Source organism: Camelus dromedarius, chromosome 28 (assembly GCF_036321535.1).
Source record: "Camelus dromedarius isolate mCamDro1 chromosome 28, mCamDro1.pat, whole genome shotgun sequence".
NCBI lineage: Eukaryota > Metazoa > Chordata > Mammalia > Artiodactyla > Camelidae > Camelus > Camelus dromedarius.
Window position 1 is genome coordinate 17,294,646 of NC_087463.1, and position 26,554 is coordinate 17,321,199.

General features: G+C 34.0%; 1 protein-coding gene across 2 annotated transcripts in view; it reads right to left on the reverse strand.

Moving 5' to 3' along the window:
* PIGN (phosphatidylinositol glycan anchor biosynthesis class N) overlaps window positions 1-26,554 on the reverse strand; it is an 86,291-nt gene that overhangs the window by 22,499 nt on the left and 37,238 nt on the right. For both annotated transcript variants that reach the window (XM_031441803.2, XM_010979988.3), the window contains 13 exons: window positions 26,351-26,429; window positions 25,238-25,420; window positions 19,776-19,915; window positions 17,597-17,696; window positions 17,400-17,492; window positions 16,127-16,218; window positions 13,709-13,817; window positions 11,452-11,560; window positions 8,804-8,906; window positions 3,565-3,667; window positions 1,668-1,754; window positions 516-571; window positions 143-218 (listed from right to left, as the gene is read on the reverse strand). In XM_031441803.2, the coding sequence (XP_031297663.2) occupies window positions 143-218; window positions 516-571; window positions 1,668-1,754; window positions 3,565-3,667; window positions 8,804-8,906; window positions 11,452-11,560; window positions 13,709-13,817; window positions 16,127-16,218; window positions 17,400-17,492; window positions 17,597-17,696; window positions 19,776-19,915; window positions 25,238-25,420; window positions 26,351-26,429 (1,330 nt within the window). The remainder of the gene's footprint in view (window positions 1-142; window positions 219-515; window positions 572-1,667; window positions 1,755-3,564; window positions 3,668-8,803; window positions 8,907-11,451; window positions 11,561-13,708; window positions 13,818-16,126; window positions 16,219-17,399; window positions 17,493-17,596; window positions 17,697-19,775; window positions 19,916-25,237; window positions 25,421-26,350; window positions 26,430-26,554) is intronic.

Below are 26,554 nucleotides of genomic sequence, written 5' to 3' on the forward strand. Positions count from 1 at the left end.
CAGTGTCTGAGAAGGTATCTTCTTCCTATGCTATTTAACTCTGTCACTTTATAATCTTAATGTCCCATGTTACATGATCTTAATGCCATGATGAGTTCATAATTTTATTTAAGCGGTATCTTAAGAAAATAAAAAAACCAACCTTCCACATCATCAGAGCTCCCATCATGTAAGGACTAAACACAGTCAGAAAGCAATAGACAGAGGCGAGGTCAAAGCTAAGGAACCAACAAAAAGAAAAAAGGATTTTAGAATTCACACTGTAACTTTAAAAGCATGTTCTTCTCTTTTAAAAAGGATGTTTCAACTCATTTCTGAAATACTCTTACAAAAACATAAGTAAACACTGTATCAAGAAATATTATGAAGTCACTAAAATGAATCAGATAGACTTATATGTGCCGATAATACCAATTTCCAAAATATACCCTTCAGTGTAAAAAGCAAGGTACAGAACAAAATCTCAACTTGTATTATTTTCTGGTTATGTATATGCTGTTTTCACTTAACATTACCTGTTAACAGAAGCTATATTCCCAGTTCCAAAAAAGGCTGTCACTAAGAAGAAAACCTAAATGGAGTTAAGGAAATGCCAAAATAAGTCAGAATTCATAAAATTTCTTTTTCATTTAGAAAAGATAAGCCTATTCTACCATGAGGGTAATTTGCTTTTTCATATACACATATGATTATAAATTGTTCTAAATGAATGTTCCATCGTATCTCTTTGCAGAATTGAAAGAATCAGGCTGACGAAGAAATGTACTAAGAACAATGAGGCCTGGGAGGTTATCCTCACTTGTCACTAGTAACCTTGGGAAGATGACTATTTTCCTCCCCTCATGATATGATGGAGGTGGATTATTGTATCTGTAGTTGGATGCTAATAATTTTTTTAAGTGATAGATCTTTGCAGCTGAAATATGATTTCAGTCCATATAGCCCTGCTGCGTGCCCATGACATGTGAAACGTGTTAGGTTCTTTGGAAGGCTCCGAAAGAAATAAGAGATCATGATTTAGAATAACTGAAGAGAGAATGAGAAAGTGTTACACATGTTTTTGACATTTTGGAACTTACATGTGTAATAGTGCAGTAATAAAAAGGAGATACTAACTTTATTGGTGTCTAAGAACTTACTGCTAGTAAAGCATTTAAAATAGTGCCTGGCCCACAGAAAGGGCTTGATCAATGTTAGTTATTGTATTATTATAGACACATATACAAAAGTGGTATAGAAACACTAAAGAAGAAGCATGAATCATGACAAATTCCGGTGAAAAAGTGGCATCTGAGTTGGTGACTTGAGCCTTTAATATATTCATGGTTCCATGCATTCAACCAATCAACTAGCCAACTAAGATTTATCACCAAGTATATGTCTTTACTTTTTAAAAACGTGTGACAGGTGACAAAATATTGTTGGTGTCTTGGATGTAGGTACACACACATAGACACTTGTCTGTTATATCATTCTTCATGCTTCTCTATAAGCGCTCTGAATTTTTAAGCGTAAACTATATGAAAAAAATTACGGTTGAAAGGGCGATTAAATGGCCTCCAAGATAATGTCACTCTCAAGCAACAGGCAGAAACACTCCCACCTCTCCTTAGTCCATTAAATGGGAGGTTGTAGTGCCTTAAAACTAAAGTCCAAACAAAGGATACAAGGAAAAAGGCCCTACGGAGGTCATCCAGATAGAGGTCTCGAAGCTGGGTTATATCGGTATTATAAGCAAACTGGATACTGGAGACCTATGGGATAAGAAGAAATACAGGAATGAACAGTAACAGTTTGCTTACTTCTGCCCTCAGAGGCAAACTGTCCAAGTTACAACAGCTAGAAAGATACCTTCAACTGACAACAACAAAAAATCAACAATAAATCTTTTTCTATAGCTTAACTACACCTTAATAAAATCTCCCAAAAGGTAAAATACATTAACACTACACTGAACAGAGCTGTAGTATGGCTATGTGTCTAATAAAGGTAAGAATTGGGCTTTTTCTTATCCTGCATAAATGCTTCACTTTTAAGTCCCTATATAACTCTTTCCTTTGTTAATACCTGATTTCTCAGTGTCCTGGTCTTCTCAAACCCAGGTATGGTAATGATATTAAAAAGCATGATAAAATTAAACATTTCTCTGTTTCTTTGTTCTTCTGTTAATTCATTTGTAGAGAAATTATTTTCTCTGTATAAAAAAGCAAAATATTTCTGTCTTTGGTAAAATAAAAAGTCTCAATTCCAACAAGATGGGTGCACTCTTGCTTAATCCCTCTCTTCCCACAAAAGAAAAACTTATGGATAAGTTTAAAGGGAGACTTTCCCCATCTCCCACTTTCCATGTAATTTTCTACTAAGTTCTTAGGATGTTTTAGTACCCTTTTCTAGAAAAGGACATATCTACTTTCAGTTAAAATATAGAATTAAAAAAATAACACAATAAATCTCATTTTTAATTTAATGATTATTTGGTTATTAAAATATTGAATATTTATTATTGTAGGTTTTTTTTTATTTTGGCAGAGGGGAGGTAATTAGGCTTATTTATCTTCAGAGGAGGTACTAGGGATTGAACCCGGGACCTTGTGAATGCTAAGCATGTGCTCTACCACTTGAGCTACACCCTCCCCCACCTAAAATATTGAATACTTAATATTAAGGACAGTCTGACCATTTACTTGAATCTGATTAAAACTTCTTTTCATGTATTGTTTTACTATTCCAGTACTGGAAGTTAAAAACTAGTAATTATTCAACATACTTCAAAAAAGTTTCTTCTTTATTAAAATTATTTATTATAAATTATCAAGTACTCTTTGTAAACTCAACTAGAGCCAGTTAAGGATGAATTAATGGATCAACTATGAAGGCATTTTTCTGCAATATTCATTTCATCTGACCTCAGTAAAACTGTAAGTATTCTATCACCAAATATCTTCAGTTCTAAAACAAAGGCAAGAGACATCAATTTACTCTCTAGCTCAGCATGATAAAGGAGTCCTTAATGTTTGGTTGGCTTTTAGCCAATTCGAAGTATATTATGCTGAATAAGCAGTCTAAGATTTGGACTGAAACCACAATCACTAAGGTGACAATAAGCATTTTGGATTAGAATAACTAGAAAGAGAAAAATAACACTGGGGACACAAATGTCATCTTATGATCAAATTCACAGACTGAATTGTGACAACACAAATATCCTTCCAACTGAAATAAATTGAAGGAAACAAATTAACTGTGAAAACAAAGGAGAATAAGACAAAGAATATTCTTTTTTCTCTATTCTTTCACTATATTAATGTTTTTTTACAGCAGAGATTCTCAAATAATCTCTAAGAAAAGCCCAATCCATACAATGCCCAGGAAACAACAAAATTGTGCTTTTCTGGTGTAAGTGAAAATTTCCTTACAAACTAATAGTTTAACTTAATTATTAATGCCTTAAACAGTATAAAATTTTAAGTAGAATTTTCAAAGAAGTAACATTGCAACTTCCTTATAGGACAGAGAATAGTTTAATATTTTCAAATAAATGCAACAATGATTTTGACAAGCTACCTTCTGTTTACAGGAAATACCAGATTGCTGCAGGGTTTCTTGTTCCATGTGTATCCAGACAAACATCAAACATGACAATACTAATGGAAACAGAGCTTCATACCTAAGGGGTGGGATGTGGTGGGGTGGGAGTGGGAGGGCAGAAATGAAAAGAAAAAAACATTAACCAAAAAAAAATGTGAATTTATACTGATAGGTCTTTCTCAAAATTACAACAATCTTCATAATAATTCTAAATCACATTATCACAAAATTTAAATTTTCTAGGCTTTCCAGAAAAAGAAAGTAGAAAAGGAAAGTAACTTTTAAATATCAACTCCAACACCATCTTTTTTTTTGAAATTTAAATAGTCTTGAGATTATTACGTTTATAATAGTAGATAATTAAAAATCATTCATGAGGTAACACATATACACATAAAAAAAGAGAAAACATTAAGACAAAGGTAAAAAGACAATTCCTGAGTTAAAATTATTAATATGCATAGAAGAACAAGACAAATAACCCCAATTTTTTTTAAATGAGTGCAATACAGGAATATAAACCTATCAAAAAGAAAAAAAAGAGCTAATAAATATATGAAAACATATTTTGAGCTTACTGATAAAAAAATGAATACAGAAATTCAAAAATAGGTAGATAACATACTCATAATATTTACCCATATTAAAAAAATGTGGACAAGAGTGTAATGAAAAAAGAACTCTCATATTCTCCTCATAGGAATAAATACTTCCTGGAAGGCAACCTAATACTATGCATCGAGAATCTCAAAAATATTCATATAGTATAATCCAATGATGTCACGTCTAGGAATTTACCCTGAGAAAATAATCAGACATGTGCACTACGATTCTCATAGGAAGATGTTTGTTGTAATATTGCTCACAGAAGAGAAAAACAGGAAAACAACCTAATATGCAGAGGGCAGTTTGAGTAAATAATGTATGGTACGTTTCTGGGCTGGCGTAGAATGTGGACATTATAAAGTGAACAAAGGAGAAACGTTCATGAGACAACATAGTGACAGATGCCTTTTTTAATCCTTTTCTGTACTAGTTTAAGATAAGTGCTTCACCTTTGTAATCCTCCAAACACTCTATGATAGTACTTATCACACCTTTTTAATCACACGTTTATTTATACGTATCCCCCGACAGTTTGGAACATCTTTGACTGTGTCAGTCTGACACCAGTACAGGCCCAGCTCATAGCATTTGTTGATGAGTTACTTACCTAACTGGAAGTTACAAAACAAAATCAAACAAACCAAATCAAAACAAGGAAACCCGTATTTTTCTTTCAACTTTTGCAACTACTGAACTCTATTCCACATGGCACTATTCCCTGAACATGAGAAAGCAAAAGAAACCAAATGCTTTAAACTCTATCACAGATCATAAAACTAAAACACTGAACATCAGGCACAAGAAAACATTTAGTTTGAGGCAGCATCCACAAATCACTTGGTGTGTGAGACTTAGAGCACTCAAGGATATGAACAGGCAATACATACTTGACAAAATACCATTAGTAAAACAAGTACAGAAAATTATACAAAGATGCACTATTTTTGGCCTACTAAAATAGCATTTGATATTCTTATTTAAAAATGAAAATACCAAATACTGTGAAAGATATATGATAAAGTAGGTCCCTCATAGGTTGTTGGTGATATTCTAAGCTTGCACTGTTTTAAGACAAAAGTAAAAAAAAAAACAAAAAACTTCACCTATGAATGACCCTATGGCGCACATATAGGCTCACTGAGAAGTGAGCAAAGGCAATAATCTAACTATATAAAAAGTTTATGCATAAATATATAACTCAAAATATTATTTATGATAATAAAAGTAGAAATAAAAAAGATGACCAAAAATAAAGAAATAATTTTTAAAAATCAAGGTGCAGCCATATCATTGAGTATTAAATATCTATTAAAATGATGGTCAGGAAGCCTATGAGCCACTTGGGAAAATGCTTCTAAAATAATGTTAAGCAGAAAATAAACATACAAAATAGCATGTGGACTATGATTAATACTGTGTTAAAAAGATGACTACAGAGGTAAGACTGGAAGAAAGTATTCCAGAACATCAACAGGAGGGGTAGGGTTAATAGATGATTTTCCTCCTTATCCCTGCTTTCCAAAATGTGATTATACTATGTTTACAATGATTTTAAAAAATAATTGGAAAAGAAAGATTTAGAAAGCCTATATCCTAGGGCCATTCTTTAAAATTCAGCTCAATTGCCATATGAGTTCTTGTTGGTACCAATTCAGCTCCCCTACTCAAACCCTTTCTCTAGTCATTCTTCCTATCACACAATTCACAACTAAACTTATAATAACTTAATTGTTGTATTTTGTAATTACCTAACGCTGTAAAATAGAGTCCTTGTTTTATAGCAGTTTACAAATCTGTTATACACCTGGGGTACACTAATTGTTCCACCTGCAGGTCTTTTTAATGTTCAGAACACTAGAACTATGAAAAAAATTGTTGATTAGTTGAATCAAGAAGGTACATTCTCTGAGCAAAAGAGGACAATGATTTTTTAAATATTTGCAGTTATATATGAAATTATTCTTTCCTAATACATAAAAACATAAATTCCATAGTCCTACAAAGTGTTACAGATTTACTTCTTTTCGAAACCTATGAAATAAAATTTTTGTAAAATGTAGATGAGTAAATCTGATAAAAACAATCTTATCAGATCTCATTTGTTTAGACACCAATATCTCATAAAAAGTCTGCATATCTGAGTTAATAAACTGAAATATCAATAAAATGTCATCACAGGCTTGCAGTAAACATAATAAAGGCTTACTAAATTAGGACCTGCTAGTTTAGTCTCTGTGTAAATTGAACAGCGCCAAAAAGACATTTAGTTTGTATATTTTGTTAAGTAAAGGTATAATAGAATCAAAATTTCAGAGGAAAATGTTTAACCAACTTAAGAGAACTATTTTCAAGTATTACAATAATTTCCATTTGCATAAAAATAACTAAATGCAGATTTAAAATGAATCTTCTTTATTCATTTAATCAAGGATGCATTGTTAGAATTTAGGATTACTATTACTATATTTTTATAAAGTAATAAAACTGATTTCTTTTAAATATCCTATAATCCTGACTAGTCACTTATTTATACAAAAAACCCTCCAAGTTGTCCAAAACAGTGATGTGGAACAGTAACAGGTAGACTGTATTTTGCAAAACTAATTCGACACTGAAAAAATGTACTTACTGAAATTATTAGACTGCTGCTTTAAGCTACCTCTGTTTAATTTTTTTTGCAAAGGTAAATATACTATCGATGTTGGATAATATATTTCTTAAGACATTCATTAATAAGGTCATATTCATCATTAATATTCTGATTTTAGGTGTGATTTTTTTTTTTTTTTGCTTTTCAGATCTTCTTAAATGTGTTTATGATAATCTGCTTTAGTACCTTTTGACTATGAAATTGATGATTTAAAACCCTGTAATACTTATCCCCAGTGTAAGTTACATGATTAACTCACTCTACATTATGAAATATTTTTGACTGAAGTTTCAACTTTAATTATCCTTTTTTCCTTTATTTCTAACCCAGCAAACTAGATCTATTTCTAGATTTGTTTGTATTTTTGAATCTACTATACACTCTTTAAATCTTTAAAAGATTTAGATTGCTTTAGAATTTAAAGGTTCAAAAAACAAAAGGGCTTGGTGATCATTAAGTGACTGTGTAGGAGCTGACACATATTCACTTACTCACTTCCTTAAGACAACCTCTGAGTGTGATCTTAATGAAACTTGTGTGTTGCTCCAAAATGGTGGATAAGGAGAGAAATGATTTTACCTTGTGCTTTCTTATCTAGACTAAAAACTTGTGCATATTCTAATTCATACACATTTTGATGGATTCCAATTACAACTAAATTATTTATCCTGAAATTTCACTAATAGAGGAGAAAAGAGTGAAGGATTTTAAGGTCTCATTATGTTTATCATTCTTGAGTAAGAATATGCTGATAGACTTCAAGTTTTATTTGGAAGTTCAAAGTTCTAAGTCTCAAGACAAGTTCATCTTAAGATCTGATTAGGTAACTGGTGAAAATTTCCATGTTGCTTATAGTATCTCTTCATAGCCATGCCCCAGATCTGGTTATGTGGGAGAAAGGAAAAGACAGGTGTGGGAGCTTTGGTAAGAGAAGGAGGTATAGTGTGCCACTGGATCATCTCCTATCTGGGGATTATAAGAACTCCTGGGGTCTAGGTCATGTAGGATGTTAGGGTCTAGTATGAAGAGATTTTGAGAATATCCCTCTAATTCTGAATTAGGAAACTAAGCTTCCCAAAGAATGAACCTAAGTCTCGGACCCAAAATGGCTTTACAAAATCATCTACGCTGGGAATAATCTGTTGACAGCACAAAAGTAAATCCCTAGGTGTAGTCTAATTGGGGTCAAAATCCTATCTTTGGACCAAATTTCAAAACTGTCTGAGTCGTGGTTATTCTATTTGTTTGTCCTATTCAGTGTTTTTTGTAATATGTACATTTCTCACCACTGTAAGGATTTAAGGAAAGATGGAATAAAATTCAAAGGCAAGTGAAGAATTCTTTCCTTCAGAGTAGATGGGGAGAGTATGTCGCTGTCCTCCATGAGTTGTAGAGAATGCTACAGAATCCAAGCCAAATCAAGTCATTCTTTTTTTGTTTTTGTTTTACAAGAAAATTTCAATCTTCAATAAGAATTGATTCTGGAACTTTGGAGAAAATATTCTAAAAGGTTTCTGAATCAAAGGGAATATTTCAACTATGATATATGTAAGAGTAAAAGTAAAAGAAAATATACTGAGAAGAATGAATAAACTAAAAACATAAAGTGCATGAAAGGAATGCAACAAAAACTAAAATTCTTGTAAGTCATTGTTTGAGACTTAAAATTCCTCCACAATCTATAAGAACTTTCTAACACTGTAGTTAAGCAACATTTTAGCAACTTCAGGAAATAAACAGAAACACAAAGATAATAGGCAATAATGTGAAAATGATAAGAAAAAGAAAACTGAGGATTACAGATCAAGTCATATACAGTTTTTACAGAGTAAACAATATTTATGACTTATTCCTCAAGATTCACACATTTTTCATTTCCAGAGGTTAAATACTCAGAGAAGTGTCAATATATCATTTAAAACTTGCTACTAAAGATTAAAATTTAAAAACAGTTCATACCCTGTGCTTAGAAGTAGGTAGGTTGACATCGAGGAAAGAAGAATGCTGAACAATCGATCAAAGAGAATCAGAGGACTCAGCAGAGGCATGACGAAGGAAGAGGCTGCAGTAAAACAAATTTGGGTAGTGTTAGTATGAGGGGCACAGTGTATGTGAGTTTAAAGCAGTGAATAATCTATTATCATTTAGAGCATCTACTGTTAACATCATACTCAGTGAAAAACTGAAAGCTTTTTCTCTAAGATCAGGAACAAAACAAGGGTGTCCATTCTCATCACTCTTACTCAACATAGTACTGAAAGCCCAACCTAGAGCAATTAGGCAAAAGAAAGGAAGAAGTAAAACTGACGCTATTTACAGATGATACTATAATATGTACAGAAAATCCTAAAGACTGAACAAAAAAACTGCTGGTACTAATTAATGAATTCAGTAAAGTTGCAAGATATAAACTCAAGATACAGTAATCAGTTGTGTTTCTATGCACTAACCACAAGACATCTAAAAAAAATGGGGTCAAATAAATATCTCTATTTGTAAATTACATGGTCAGATACTTGGAAAATACTGAAGAGTCAGTGGTAAACCTAACCCAAGAAATGAAACAATTCAGTACAGAAGTAGGATATAAAAATTAACATGCAAAAATCAGTAGCAACTTACACTCAAGTAAAAATTAGAAGGTACAATGAGAAAAGCCCATTTACAATTTCAACAAAAAAGATAAAATACTTAGGAATATACTTAACAAGAAGTATTCAAAGCCAATATAAAGAAAACTATAAAGACTACTTTTAGAGGCACAAAGGTAGACTTGAATAAGTGGAAAGACATCCCTTGTTTTTGGTTAGAATGTCTCAACATTACTCATGGTAAATATGTAAGTTTCCCAAAGTTAACTGGCTATATTCTTCAAAAATGTCAATGTCATAAAAGACAAAGAAAGGGAAAATGCCATAAAGGACATTATTAGGGCAACTGAAAAATTAATATAAGGATGGTAGAATAGATAAAAATATTGAATACAGTGTTTAAAAAAATTTACTCATACATACACTCATAATCACAGATGAGGGAAGAGAACGTGACATGGAGGATGACTTTTTGTAATTCTGGTAAATTTCTGTTTTTTAAAACCCTTTTAGAAGTTTTAGATGCTTAAGACTGAGGTACAATGATATGTACACAAATTCTGTTTTCTTTGCTTCTCTTCTTCACTGCAGTTTATCCCAAGGTAGGCAAGAAAACTAAGGCGTTGAACCAGGCTACACTGTAAAGAAATGAGGTTATGAGATGAGCAAGAGCAGGGCTGCTACTTATGAGACCTGATCTCCTGTTTATCATTTGCCTTATATTGTTTACATGCTGGTGTGTGCTCTATATGACTGCATATTTATGAAGTCATGCAGTAAAACAAAAAGATTTCCTTTTTTAATATTACTGTTTCCATTCACAATTTTTGGATTTTCTGTGGATTTGAAATCTAACATGTCATATGAGAGATCACTACATATAGTTATCTCACTAGAAATTAGCCCCACCAAACAGCCCTGTAGAATATTAACTCCAGGAGGGTGGGGATTTGTTCTATATCATTCTCAGGGAACAGAACAGTGCCAGAACATGCTACAAACTGCACACAATTGATTAGAATGAAACAACAGTCTCTGATACTGTCATGCAGAATGAATGTAAATAGTAACTTTATTAATCAAAATAATTTGAAAGGGAAGGCCTACATAATTCCTGTAATGAAATGAAGCTTACATGGTGAAAATAAAAGTCATATAAACAAGAGCATTTATTATTCAAGAATAACTTCCACTTACACACTGACCAGGGTGTTTGGAAATGAACAAATTAAAATTTTAGAAGATACATGTCTATTTCCTATTGTAATTTTAAGCCTCTGCTTGAATTTTAAGAGCAATCCAAGGAAAAACACTCTTATCTCTTAATCCTTTTTTTTAACGTAAAGCTCCACCTAGGGCAAAGAAAGATCTTCTTCATTTTAAATGATGAACAACAAAAATCACTTTTAAAATGTAAAGGTTAAATTGCATATCACACCATTCACTGGCATTACAAACATTTTTTAAAAATGAAAAACCTGGACTTAAAGTTTGCTCCTGTTTTCTAGCTGGAAGGAAAAGCTAAGTCCTCACATGACATTTGTTTGCTCCACATGCACATTCTTCAAGTACTATAGAGGAATATGTTTTGAAACATATAACTGGCTTTATAAAATGTGTAATGTTATTAGGAGGCAACTAATCAATGTTATTTCCAGCAAGAGAAATACAGATAAAATTTAACTGCTGCGTTAAGAACTGAGAATTTATGAACTGACATGAAATTTCTGCATAGGAATCTCTTCACAAAATCTTCTTCTCGATTGGAATCATATTTATTTTTATTAGGCGTAAATAAATATACAGCCTTATTATCAAGTCATAAATATTCCATCAAGTAATTCTTATTAACACATGAATGCTCACCAAAGTTCTAATTTTCTGTCAAATTCCAGTGAGATAGAAATAATAGCCGGTAATTATTATTTTCCTGCAACAAAATTATTTCTTTCAATAACAACAATACAGATGTGACTTGATGTAAAGTTATCTCATTTGGTTTGATTGACCTCTTACCTAATATCATCCAGCTAGCAATCTGATTAAGCAGAGGCAGTCCTTGTTTCTTGAGGAGACTCTTATGGGTGCCATACACAACGCACATGGAAAGCACCATGCTCACCATCTGAAAACAAACAGAACACGCAAATAAAAGACAAGGTGGTGAGACACTAATTTACATATTAGAAAGAATACTTAGGAAAGTGCTTGAACAAAGTGCTTGAATCTGGCCTAAATGCTACTGAAATTGGAACAGCTCACCTTCTTGTGGCCAAGACCAAGACTCAGAATTCTTGTACAAGCATGAAATGAGGCATTTTATACTTTCAGGAGTATTTTAGCATTCATTATCACACTGTTTCTATTTAGAAATATTTGTTATTAATCCTGAAGGTTTCTTAAATCATGGAAACGCAGAGGGTGAAATGTATACAGCTTAGCATACAGGGCTGAGTGTCTCCCACCTCTGGCCCTTGCTCATGGTCATATTTATTTATTCATTCAACACATATTTGTGGACTGAATATTCACTGGTACTGGGAATGCAAGGGGTACAATATTCTTCAGGGAATATATATAATGTTGAGTTGGTAAACTATGGCTTATGGGCTGATGCCTGTTTTTAGAAACATAGTCATTTCTGTTCATTTATGTGTTGTCTATAGCTCCCTTTGCCCTACAATAGTAAAGCTGAATTGAACAGACTCCATGTGGCCCATAAGCCTAAAACATTAATTTAGTTAGTTAGTTAGTTCTAGGTGACTTTCCTCCCATTTATTCTGATGCCTAAAATATTTCTAATCTGGCTCTTTAGAAAAATGTTTGCTGACCCCTGAGTTAGTGGATTAATAGCCAATCTAAGAAATGTGCTACAGTATGGCTGTGAACAACCTAATTTCACTTAGAGATCAGATTAGCAACCTGATCACCAAATCATAAAGATATATGTAATTTACTCTTATATTTTTAGTGAACTAAGAAGGAAAATATGCTGTCAGTAAATCTATGACACAAACCTAGGATCCTTTCAATTGTAAGACACATTCTCATTTCAGATACGTTAAAATGTGAAAAGACACAAATCTTGGAATCAAAAGAAAATATATGGCACACAGTAGAGGAATTAATGCAAATTAATAATGTAAAAAGGAATTTTGTAACAGATTTACCTTATACTTAGGGGTATTTTTACAAAGTCCGTAAGAATTTTAATATGGTATTCTTTGCTCTTATAGAATGAGATTCAGAAATATATGCCCCTGTTAAAGTACTCATTACAGGTGAATTTTGTCAAAGCCTCTCTGGGTTTAGCATAAAGTCAGGCAGTATACCATTTAAAATGAAAAGATATGTTCCAGTATCTTGATAGGGTCTTTGACAAAAATATTTCTTCTCTTTGTAAACATTCTCTGTTGTTCTCCAAGAATGAATGAACACCTTCAAAGTATTATATATTTTTATCTTAGAGGATTCTTGGAAATACTATTATCCCAGCTTTGTTCTGAGTAAATTTTTTGAGAAGACTCATGAATTTTCTTTTTAATCAGTGTTCTAGATGTGGTTTGTTTTTTATTGTTTAAAAGGAAAAAGAAGCGTTTTCCCCTCTTATCTACAAAAATGCTATCATGTTACAGAATAAAACATTACATAATCTGTCACAACCCTATTAGATATTATCTCTACTTTATAGATTAAATACAAACAGACTGAAGTTCTGTTACTGAAAATCACACGTCTAGGACACAGCATAACTGGGAATTGACTCAATTTGGAAACGTCAAGTACAAAGTTCTTTTCACCACACCAAAGCTACCAACCAAGGTAAAGTTCATTTTCTTCTAGGACGTCATCTGAGTCTTACACGGGCTATTCTTCATATAAACATACTCAGTGGCTACTTTCACTTCAAAGAAGCTTACTTTTTTCCTAATCCAAATGAGGACCATACAGACTCTCAGTTCAGAGGAGGCCTTTTTCAGCTCAACTTCTTGTTAATACTGATGCCTCTGACACCTCCTTAAATCATGCTCTTTAGGCATTTTGGGAGGTACGGGTGGGATAGGCGGGGAGGAGGAGGACTTCCTGTTGATCTTTTTGCTATTTCATACCTTTCAGAGCATGTATCTTAAACAAAAAACTTCCTTTTCAGCTGGCAGGTACTGAGTAATAAAAAACATGATTGTGTCTTAAGAACAAGATAAATCAAACAAAACCATAAAATACATTTTAACATATCATTAGTAGAATGTAGTATTAAAAATCTGTAACTGACCTGTAATAGGTGTAACACCAGCTCTTCATTTACAAAACTATCTTTTCTTTTTATGACAGATGTTACAACAAACAGGGAAAGTAGAAGAACCAGCAAGCCTGCACCCATTCTGTTTTAAAACAAAATTCACAATTTCAAATTGTCTTAAGATATTCACAGAATACATATCATATGAAAATAATAGACATTTTACTCTAATGTAAGCCTCTTAGTCATTTGGTTTAATCAAGATAAAGCAGCAAAATGAATGTACAGTTGCAATAGGAATAAAAATCTTAGGATAAAGATACTGTGGGGATGGGTTTATTTGTAACTTCTCATGGTTTTTAAAGTATCTTTATCTTATTTCTATAATTTGATTTTTTAGACTTTTATGCTTACCAACTACCAGAATTCTCAACCTGACTTTGATAAATTTACAGAAAACAGTATTAAAAAATACAAAAAATAGCTAAACAAACATATCAGTATCTACACCGTACATTTTCTATGACCACTCACTCATACAAAAAGGAGGATCTACACTTTTATTCCACAAATTGTGCCTTTCTGCCATTGATCTGGGGGCCTTCCACAGCTGTTTCCGTCTAAAGGAAGGGTAAGTCAGTGGTCACAAGGGGGGCATGTAGGACAGTGGTCATGAGAGAAATAAGAAAGAGCAAGGCAGGGCTATGGGGAACGCGAAGCAGGAATTCCCAGGAAAATGCTTCTTTGTTTTTGTTTAGTTTTGATTCTTCTAATACTAGCTTTGAGAATCATGAGGGAAAAGTTATATATCCAACGTGGATTTCCATTAAAAATTATGAAATACAGCCATGTATGATTAAGATTCTTTGTTTTTGCTTTTTCTCCCCCACATTCTTTTCTTTAAAGAGGTAATTTGGTATTTTAATTCACTGGCGAATATATTTTTACTTTAGAGAACTGGGGAAACAGGAATACTACAGCCATGTTATATACATTTTTGCTCTTTCTTTATCCTTAAATGTTTCATGTATCTATCTTTGTAATTTTCTGAAGAAGGGAGGTGATGTGAGAGATTAAATGGAGAGTAGAAATTTCTCCATAACCCAGGAGGAGCCAAAATAAAGAAGTTGCAAATATAACTCCTGGGAAATCTGAATCACTGAGGAACTTAAATTAAAAAGTAATAGAAAGAAATAACATAATTTTTAAAAACATAAATTAGATTTCTCATGATTTAACAAGTTTGCTTCCTGAAGTAATCTTTACTAGAATAGGTAAGTAGCAAAATTCTATGGGGATCATTTACATAATTTCTTTTCCTTTTAGCATATGATAAGTTCTGTTCAACTATGTCAATAGTGCTTGAATTCATCTTTGCACATACTGTTTATAGTTTATAACAGCGGCAAAACATTTTCACTAACACTAATAAAGTATGGCTGAGATGGTAGTTTTAGAATTCAATGTAATTTTTTAGGCTCTGCTAATAAACTGACTTCCAAGAATAATTTCTGAGCTATTCCTATATTGTTATTCTCACAGAAATGAGATAAAATGTGTTAATTTATAGATACCACATACTTTAAAATTAACACATACTTTAAAAATATTGTTTAATCTTCCTTCAGTTAAAAAAGATACACCTTCATCTACTAAAGACTGGGTTAGAATGCTAAAAAAAATTGCTAACAGAGTTCAAAAGAAAGTAACAAAGATAATTACATGATTAGAAAATGAGAGGAAATGTTAAATGAAAAAATGACCATTTCGCTTGACAAGCACACACATACATACACACACAGAGCCAGTAGATTACGTGATAATTTAAAAGTAAAGTTAAAAGCAAAGGTAACCAATTATTTTACAGATTTACTTGGGATATACTGAGGAGAAATAAATATAACACAGCATGGAGAATTCATGTACGGTATGCAGAATCTTCTAATGGTTAAAGTGATTAAACATGGGAAAGTTGTCAAGGTACACAGTTTCCTCCCCTGGAGATCTTCATATTCAGATTAGAAGAGAATTTCATTTTTCTAAGACATTTAAAATGTGGACATGCTCAAATATAGAGATTACATCAATCATCAATGGCTTCCAGACCTTCTAATTTTGGCAACAGGACATTTTTTTCATGTGAAACCTTTTACTGATTCCCCAATATACAAAACACACAAAAGCCTCTAGACTTTTTTTTTTTTTTTGCATTTTACGTTATCACTGGCACAATTTCATCTTTTATGAAGGCCCAGAAGCATCTCCAGGGAGCTTTAATGCCTCTCAGAGCCTGGGCCAAAATTAGGACTAATGGTTTGATATCAGTATTTTAACTTCTAGTTTGTTCATGTGATTTGTAAACTCATGGCCAAGATTAGGTTCATATTTCATAGTGTTGATTGAGAAAAACAATTGCATTAAAAAGAAAGTAAGTTAAAATATTGTTCCTACACTAGAAAGATATCTGGCTTTCGTCCTACAACAGGCATCAGTGGAAACACTGCCAGGACCAAACAGAAGAAAATCCAACTCAGTGAGGTGCTCTAAAATAAAGAAAAAAGTTATCTTTAGATAATTACGGTACAGAAAACTGTCTTCAGTGTTTCACAGACTACCTGGCTGTGAAACTAAAAGGAAAATCTAAAGTCTTACATCTGTTTACTTTAAAAAGTAATAGTTACTACTTGTGAAGGATCTGTTATGCAGTAGGCACTGTATTACGTATGATATGAGCATTATCTTATTTAATTCTCACAATAACCTCAAGAGGTAGGTTATATTATTCATGGTATTTCAGATGAGGAAACTGAGCTCAGAGGTGTTAAAGCGTAAGTGGCACCAGATCTTTGACTCGTAAATGAAAACAGACAGCCAGGATTTAAGCTTGGGTCTGCTATTTCAAAGCAAGTACTTCATTCGACTCATGTTCTACTGTATATTATGACATCTATAAGAATGCTGGCCTGCAATCATAGTCAAATGACTGAACCCAGGAGGGAAATAGTTAAAAATGCTTTGTAATTAGATTAAGACCAAAAAAAAAAAAAAAAAGAAAGATCAATAATCCCATTAATTGGAACATTTTGTAAGCTCTCACAGGGTGGAGACAAGCTATTTCTATCTTCTGGCTACCTCCATCAAAAAGTATCACAGTGGGAAAAAAGAAAAAAAAAGAAAAAGAAAAAGGAAAAAAAAAAGCATCCAAGTGGAAACATGACAGTACACTTTATAGAAGCATATTGTAATTAATTACCTACCTAGTTAAAGGAAGTAAGCCAGGAGGAATTATATTTTAGAATAACCTATCATGAATATACACTTTTCCAGAGAAAAACTGAGGTGGCTCAGGAACAGAAGTGGGGATGATTCCACTGACTTGAGTCCAGAGCATAGCCCCCCTGCCACCACACTGCTCTGGGCAGTTCCTCAGTGGCATTTAGATATTTGAGACTAAAGGAGTCTAGGAAGTGCTTCAGAGAAGGATGTATCGGCTCTGTGTCTCGAGTATTTCAATCACCACAAGACCAGTTCATTTTGATGGGAAAGTCTACATGAATCACGGAAACCTTAAAGTCAACCTCAGTCCTCCTGTCAAAAGGAGCAGGTTCTTTAATATAAGGACACATTCTACTCTTGTCTTAAAAAATGAACGATTCCTTAAATTAAACACATATCAAAATGAAGTCGCTATGAATCTGTCCAATGTCAAAATGAATACTTATACCTTTGCTCGAGTCCACAGTGGGGTGATAAATGGCCACCCTGCAAACACGATGAGTCCAGCTGTAAGCATATAGCGGTAGAAAAAACTGAGAACCTAGCAAGGCAATACAAAGAAGAACGGGAAAATGAGGTTATTTCAAAGGAGTTACATGTGTATGAAAGAGACCTGAAAATGTTGTCATGCGGTAAATCACTTACCAATACTTCAACTCCCAGGATAAAGAGTAACAGGTATCCAACAAAACGACTTGGAGGGAAGGTCAACAGTAATGTGACAAAGCCTTGAAGAACTGGAAATCTGTTTAACAAGATTATTTATAAGAAGATTATTTAAAACCTATAGTGAATGCAAAAAAATAGGTCTCATATAGTAAAAAAATAAAAATTTTATGCATAGAAATCAGGGAATTTTTAATTTATAGATTTTTTTAAAAACTAAGATAACTTCTAACAGATTTGTTTCAATGGCTTTACTTACCATTTTTTTTTGAAACCTAGAAATATTTTAGGAAAAAAGTCATTTCTGAATTAATTTGATAATTATCATAAAAACTTGCTTGGTTTTTTAATGACAAACATTAATGACAATAAATGAGTTTTATTTGATCATAGTATAAACATAGGTACATATAATTACAGATATAATGAACCCAATCAACCCAAATGATTAAAAACTGAGAACATTTTGAAAATTCACCAAGGTTAATTATATACTGAAATCTGAACTGTCTTAATAAAATAAAGGTAAGTTCTCCTCATCCAGATAGAGAAAACCTTAACTGCACTTTTTCACTGGGTTAAATAATCTTTTTGAAACTCAATTCAAGATGTCACTAATTGTACACTAATTATAATTAAATGTGAATTCATAACCATTAAAAATGTATTACATACTTGAGTACTTTTTACATTTCATCACTGGAAAAAAATTTTTAGCATTTGTAGTGCATTATTAAGTAGGCAATTATAAAAGGTCATATCATTTGGTTTATAACATCTTTCTGATTGACAACAATGGTTATATAATGTTATCAAAACTTTGAAGGTGCCATGCAGGAAAGAAAAGCTAACACCAGTCAAAATGAGAATGTTTCTTTTGTTCTCAACAGTGATCTTTTGTAAAATCATTTAGATTTTTTCTAGAAGAAAAGTGAATTTTTATCTTTTATTTTCTTTATAATCTATCAAAAAGATGAAGATAGAACACAACATACTTTCAAAATCACATTGTCCCTTAAAATTTAAACATGTGTTCTTCATAAATAGAATATTTAATAATTCAGAAGGGAATTTTGGATAAAATCTTTCATTCTAAAATTTTAAACCAGAGCAAATGAAATTAGAAAAAAATCCAGTTTAAATATGTACATCCAGCAACCCTAATCTTTTCAAATGGAGAATAGTATGTTCTTTTATCAATGGTTTGTTTTGCCTTATATTTGAAATGTTAATATTTAAAATATTTTAATATTAATTTTAATTTTTGATATTAAGAAGAGGTGGTCAACGCTGAAATTAACAGAAATCAAAATAAAAATACACATCATGTCACTGCAAACATGCTGGCCAACTCTGAAAATACCCTTATGCTGCGCTGTCATTCCCTGGTCTACTCTCAGGGTCTGGTTTGCTCAGAGGATGCTTGGATGTCCAAGACTAAGTTTAAATTCTAGATTACTGGTGCAAATACAGAAATGAACAAGATCTGCAAGGTGACCCTCGCTGCCTATGAACTTGAACCAGCCCAGTATTTTAGTGGTTTTGTTTTAAAGTGCTTGAAACGCTTATGAGAGCTCTACCTCTGATGTTTTCTATAATGGGAAGAACTCATTTTAAGTCCAATTGGTGAGGAAACACTTAAAGGCAGAACCACAGAATAAGTGATAATATCCATTAATCCCTGTATGTGCATATTACTAGATTGTATTTAATTACACACTTTCCTTCATCTAAGTTTACGTGCCAGCTAGGAAGGGAGGGGCAAAAATGCACAGCATGAAAGCTTATAAACTACTTTGTGAAGCATGAAGATACACTGGAAACTGGGATGAGACAAGTTCAAAATGCCAGTTACTCATTGGCATAGTACAATCTATATTAATCATTTAATTTTTACTCCAGATTTTCATATAAAAGATACACAAAGAAGGGAATGAGATCAATGCTACCTCAGGGCAATAAAGATGAAGTCAGAACGGAAAACACAAAGGATGTTTATATGCAACATTGATGCTGTTACAGATGAAATGACAGGGCTCGGAGACCTGAGGTTATTAGAAGTATCTTTCACAACTTAGGCTACAGAAACTAATGCATTTTAAACACAGACTTAACTGCCGGTGAAGTGAAAAATGAGACAGCAAGATGTGTTACTTACTCTCTTAGAAACGCACACCATATGGGCAGTGGCAACAAGCAGTATACGTAGTAAGTCCAGGGACAGGCTTGAACCAGCAGGAAAAGTGCTACTAAAATGCCAATAGCTACAAAACAACATGGCAGGAGATGGCTTGGTTTCTGAAAATCAAACAAAACATTGAAAACACTCCAAACTCATGCTAACTGACAGGTTTTTAGAAGAGATTTTATGAAGAGAAGGAAATATATTACTTTCTTTCAATGGCTCTACAACTAGATGAGTAAGAACTGCATTTTAAAAAAATCTGTCATTGGAGAAGCACATTATAGAAGAAAAAGCCGGATAGCCTGGAACTGCTGCAATTAGGCAATTCTCAATTTAAAAGTGACTAAGTTTCTAATGCTTGTTTGCAAGTAACTTGTTCAGACTCCGAGCATATTTCTCCTCGGCACCGATTTTATAAATGTTGATTAAGTTCACTGACTAGCTCACAAAAGCCCATTTAATCCACAATAAACTGTGGGACCTAATCTTCATTTGGAACAATGCTTCTATCTATTCGAATTTCAACTTGACATGCGGCCCACGCTTCTCTCTCCATTGCCCAACCACAGTAGGTTCATTCAGTCATATCTTCTCTTTCCAACCACCTGCCAAACAAGAAAGGAGTTCCTCAGTGTAAGTCACCAATGATGGCCCCTCCATGGGCTGGGCAAGCCCACAGGTGCTCTGGGCCAGGAGTAAAGATGCCAGGGGTCAGGGACAGAACTTCCAATAACTGGGAAACACACTTACGGAAAACTGGAATGCTAACAACAGCACAGGAGGGAAAAACAGAACTGGAGGGGTCATGTGACATGCTCTCTTGCCTCTGTGCCTTGTTTTCTCTGTTTTCCCTTGCTTTGCTACCCAAGCTAATTAAGGTGAGAATTAAGAATTACCTTCTGGAGCAGGGGAAGTTAGGGAGGGGGAGCAAGAGTTTTTTCCTCTTTACAATTCCCCCCTACTGGCATAAAACATCACCGGAAGGGAAGTAAAGAAGCAAGGATAAACTAGGGCAGAGCTGTAAAGAGGAAGGTGAAACATAGCACAGTGATTAAGGGTTTGGAGCTACACAGATCAGAATTCAAATCCTCATTCTGTCACTTGCTCCCTGTATGATCATAAACCAAGTACAAGACTTAGATTCTGAGACTTAATTTCACCCCCACCTATAAAATGGGAATAAAATTCCATATCTATCTATCAAGGTTGGTAATGCTTAAATGAGATTATGTAAAGAGCTTATTTAACGAAGTGCCCAGAATATTACTACTGCCTCGTAAATAATGGCTGCTGGTATCACCTTTGTTTTTATTCTCTTCTCTTCTACTTCTTTGCATTAGTCCCCGAAGCCACTGCAGAGACCTATCAGTGAACAGCACTGGAATTGGAGATGGACGAGGCAGCAGTGGAGGTCCCACAGCGAGGGGATGGGAGAAGGGGTGAATCCCACACAGATAAGGACAGGCAGAGCCCCTAAAGCTGAAGGTGCCTGGGGCAGGTACTCACTATAGGAGCTAAGACTGGTTTCACATAATTTTAAGAATAGTAAAATAAAAGAAGTTTAAAAGAGTACCGAAAAAGGCACTAGAAGGATTTTCTAAAGTCAGTACAGTATCATATGATTATCTAATCCTCTGATACCTAAAGTAATAGACATTACAAAAAACACCTGCTTGTAGGAAACCAGGTCAAAAAGAATTCAGTTCAGCTGAAGTAAAAACTGAAAGGATTTTAAGTAACAGGAGTGGGGAACATTCTCTACCTCATCATGAATTAACTCCCTGCCTCCCCCTGCCCTCCAAAAACACCTGCTGATAATGAACCACGAGTGTGCATTGTGATTACTCCTTTATCCAATGAACGGTTATTAAGTCTCACCCTCTATGCCATGCTTTGTACCAGGTGCTGGCCTCCAAGGAGTTTAAACCATACAAATGGAGACAGAATCACAGGGCTTGGTTTAAGGGGTTAACATTTTGAGATTTTACTAAGTAAGGAGAGAACAAGGAAAGTGTGTGGCAAAATAAGAATATTGAGTTCTAAAGCAAAGGACATCCAAACTAGCAAAAGCAAAGGAGAGCAGTACACAGAAGTCAAACGCAGAGTTCAAATAAGAGCAGCTGTGGCAAATCACGTTCATAGAAAAATGAATGTTGGGGGTTTGGGGGGTTTAGCTCAGTGGCAGAGAACATGCTTAGCATGCACAAGGTCCTGGGTTCAATCTCTAGTACCACCATTACAAATCAAGTATGTTTTTAAAAAAGTGTATTAAAAAAAGAGAATGTTCACTGCAGACTTGCCTGTGATAGTGATAAATTAGAAACGACCTGTATCACGTGGAGGACACTGTCAAGTAGGAGTGACAAACTTTGGAGTCAGACGTAAATTTAATTCCAGTGTTGCCATTCCATTTGCTGTCAATTTGACTCAACCATTTATCTTGTCTGGAGCTCTGCTTTCTTGCCTGGCAGGGGAGGGTAACAGCTGCTGGGAGCTCATCTCCCACTACCTCTCAGCCCTCTACAGTCTCGCCACGTCAGTGACTTGCAGCTCTTCCAAGAAGCCATGTTACCTCACTCCTCATTTGGCATTTGCTGTTTTCTCGGCACATCTTTTTTCCTTTTTCCTATTGGGCTATCCAACTCACCTTTAAGACTTCACTTTGGCAGGAGCTTCCTCTGTGAAGCCTCCCTCCACCCGAGCTGCAAGCATCACAATCTAATACGTGCACAGCTGAAATCATCTTGCCCCCATTTGCTCTCCATGCCTCCCTTAAATTAATACTACAGACTTCTGGAAACTTATTCTTCTTCCAGAAAATACTTAATTGTGTCACTTCACTAAACTATAAACTCTTGCTAAAGAAGAATCAGAATATTTTTGCAAACAGAACCAAAGGGTTCAAAATACTTTCAATGACCTCAACTGCAATGGTCAAGTTTTAATGTGTCAGCTTGGCCAGGCTATAGCCCCTAGTTAGTTATTCAAAACACTAATCTAAGTGTTGCTGTAAAAGTGTCTGGTAGATGTGACTGAAGTCCACAATCTGATGACTTTAAGGAAGAGAGATTATCATCAACAATCGGGGGTGGGCTGATTCAATCACTTACAGGGCTTGAAGAGCTGAACGGAGGCCTCCCTGAAGAAGAAACTGCCCGTGTGGAGGGAGCTCCGGCTCCTGCAAGTCCCAGTCCACCCTCCCTGATGGCCTGACTGTGAACTCAGGACCCACCTAACGAGCCCCCACGGTCACGGAAGACAGCTCCATACACTAAATCTCTTAATACCGAGATCCTACCGGTCTGTTTCTCTGGTTTAACTCTGACGTACCAACTCTTCACTACATCAAGTCTAAACTCTGAAGCATTTGAGGCCTTTGATTCCTTCAGCCTAATCCTTATTGTCAGTATTCTTTCTTATTAGTCTCTTGAACAAACCTCCCACATTCTACTCAAACTGAACTATTTATTTTGAAGGCATCATGGTGTAGAAAGAGTATGAGTTTAAGCATCAGAATATATTAGTTCTGTCATTTAACAATGGTGTGCCCTTGAAGGAAACTATCTCTCTGAATCCAAAATCCCCCCACCCATGAGAATTATAGCCACTAAGTCTAGGGTGGTATTAAGCTTAACTGAATGACACATGTGAAACACCCAGGATAGTCCTGGAATGGTGGGGTTTAATAATTATTACTTACTAACCCAACATAAAAATACATTTCCCCAACTCTGCTGCTGTTTATACCATTCAATTCGCTCTAATTCTCATCCTCTCCCTATAGTCTGACTATTAGATTTCCACCAAGACTTTCTTTCTTTCTCCTGTTATCATCACCCTAGCTAAAGAGAGATTTCCTTTATTTAAAATGATAGTCTCTGTATCACATTCAAACACTTAACATATACTAAGGTTGTCAAACACTTAGGTTGTTGTCTTTTGTAACAGTGTTCTAGCCTGGTGACCTATACCTGATAAGGCGGTTATGTGTGTACATTTCTGACCTACTTTATTTAATTCCAAGCTCCTTGAGAGTAGAGTCTGAATTTTACATCTCTTGCTGCAGCCTATGCAGCAGCTGGCATTGTGCTGTGCACTCAGAGAAATATTTGCTGCATTAGCGAATGAATGAATACAGAACTATCAGCCATGAAATCTGCTGACACATCAATCTAAAGACATCATATCCTTTCTCAATAACACCAATCAAGATAAACACAAAAAGGCAGTGCTGGGCACTAATACTGCTCTGGACTCAAATCTCAGTCCCTTCACCTTCCAGCTGAATGGCCTTCTGCAAGGCTTCAGTTTCCTCTTTTGTACAGAGAAATTATAATGCCTACTTCCAGCACTGTTACAAGTTTAAAATGGCAAAATAAATTTCAAATACCCAGCTGAATGCCTAGATAGATCCCTTACTGAAACACATTTGTTTTTGTCTCTTTCCCTAGTACATAAGAAATTATTTCTACTCGATCCAATTTCACATACATTCAAATAGTGAAAATTACTTGGGGGAAATTATTTAAGATGCATTAAAGCACTATAAAATGGAATAAACACTACTATTCTTCCTTCCATTACAGAAAAATAAAATATAAAATGGAAAAAAGTAATCACTGGAAATATCTGCAGACTATTAATAATACACCACCCAGATACATTGCTTTTTAGAGAATTTAGATGTGGTCATAACCACTGCAGAGAATGAAGTAAAGGAAGCGGAAGCTGCATATTCTCCCTGGTAAATGACAGCAATATATTTGAAAAGACTAAAGTGTTTTAATATAGTAAAACCATGTATGTTCTGTCATATTTTCTCAGTTGTTTAAAGGATTATTCAAGAGGAGAGTTTTTTTGGCATTGAAAGTACAGTAAACTAGGGACTAATTCTTCAAATGAGGATAAGTAGAAAGTTCTGGAAATCTGTACTTCAGAATTTTAGAAAGATAAAATAGGTAAGGATAATTTCAGAAAAACATGTATTACTTAAAAAAAAAAGGAATATTTGGAGTAAGTGATTTTCTTTCTTTCCAACTGCTAAACTCAATATCAGATAAAGTTAAATATATCACTTTTAAGTAGTTTTCTGACCACCTTTATTGTACAAAGATATGGAATACTTATAACATGCTAAATAATTATAAAAATAAACAGAAAATCAACAGTTAGTGACATAGGTGAATTTAAGTTATAGTTATCTTCGTAGCCTTCTTAAGTTACGGGATGGTTGTTATTGACACACCTTTTTCCAAACTAAAGAAATAAAGATCACTGAGAAAAAGACCTAATACAACAAAAGCACACAAAAGAGTTAGCTTAGTACAAAATGCACATTATACGAACTCATTACAGTTGATTTGCTTCAATTTCTTCCCTCAGTCCTAGTGATTTTACACCATCATCTGAATCTTCATTATATTTTCTGAACATACCTTGACTTCTTTACCAACACTTCTGGTAAGGTTGCAGTGAGACTTGATGATCAACAAAGAAGCGTAAGATATCCATCCCACAAAACCGAGAACAACGTTGAAGGCCAAGAAGAATCTGTCGTAAGTGTGATAATAGGACAATCCTTTCAATGAAAGATTAATCAGCTCCTTGCAAAGGGAGACCTATGGAGAAAGAAAAATGTAACTTGCAACCCAGAAAGAATAAGAAAATTTAAGTTTCAAAGGAAAGAGAATTATTAAAATTAGAGTAACTGTAAATGACAGATCAAAAACATTTTGATTATTCATGGATCTTTCTTGCAAAGCATAAGAAAAATCCCTGAATAAAATTAATTTTTAAATCTTGATAAGGACACTTTAAATGTAAACTATCCATGAGATGTGTACTGATTTTAAATGATTCATTTTGTGGAAATTATTCTCAGATGACATAAGAAGGAAATGGCTAATATAGTTTCCAAGTAACAGAGATGTCCACATTTATACCATTTGACTTTCTCATATCAGATTACCTAATTCAGCTATAAAACATTATTAAAATAGCTTAATATTTTAGAGAGGAAGGATAGTTTGCCATTATAAAATCGTAACAAAAATAAGCATGAGAAATGCATGGTATTATTTAGGCAATTTTAGAAACTGAAATAGAATTCTTTCTTTCTTTAAAATTATATGACCATTCAACAAAGAGAAAATTAATGAAAAACATAGCAGGGTAGGAGCTTGGAAAAGTCAAAGCTTCAATACGAATCATTAGACTTCTAATAGCATGAAGCTAATTCCCAATGTACAAATACGTCAACATTCTAAAAATTCTGCATAAGTAGGGTGACAGAAGCTTGGAATATACTTTCTCATTACAGAAAATGGCAATTGTTCATCTCCAGTTTTAACCTAAAAACATTTACCTATAACATGATCTGAAATAAGAGATGGATGTCCATGGCTATATCAGCTACTTAGGAAATTCAACCCTTCCTTGAGTGTTCAGGAAAGCTCCCCAGCCTGCCCACTTTGCTCTCCATCACCATCCCTGCCTCTCCCCATACCTGAAGGATCAGCTATTTACATACACAAGGTCTGCATACTTACTGCTTCATCATACTTTTTCTGTTTTATATAAGACCTTGCTTTTCTTAAAATGTTCATCTGTTTAGAATCAGAAAGCAACCTACAAAAGAAAAAAAAAGGGTTTAGGTTTAAAATGTTTCCTCATTTCAATTACATTTCTTCCTTCCTTCCTTCCTTCCTTCCTTCCTTCCTTCCTTCCTTCCTTCCTCCCTCCCTCCCTCCCTC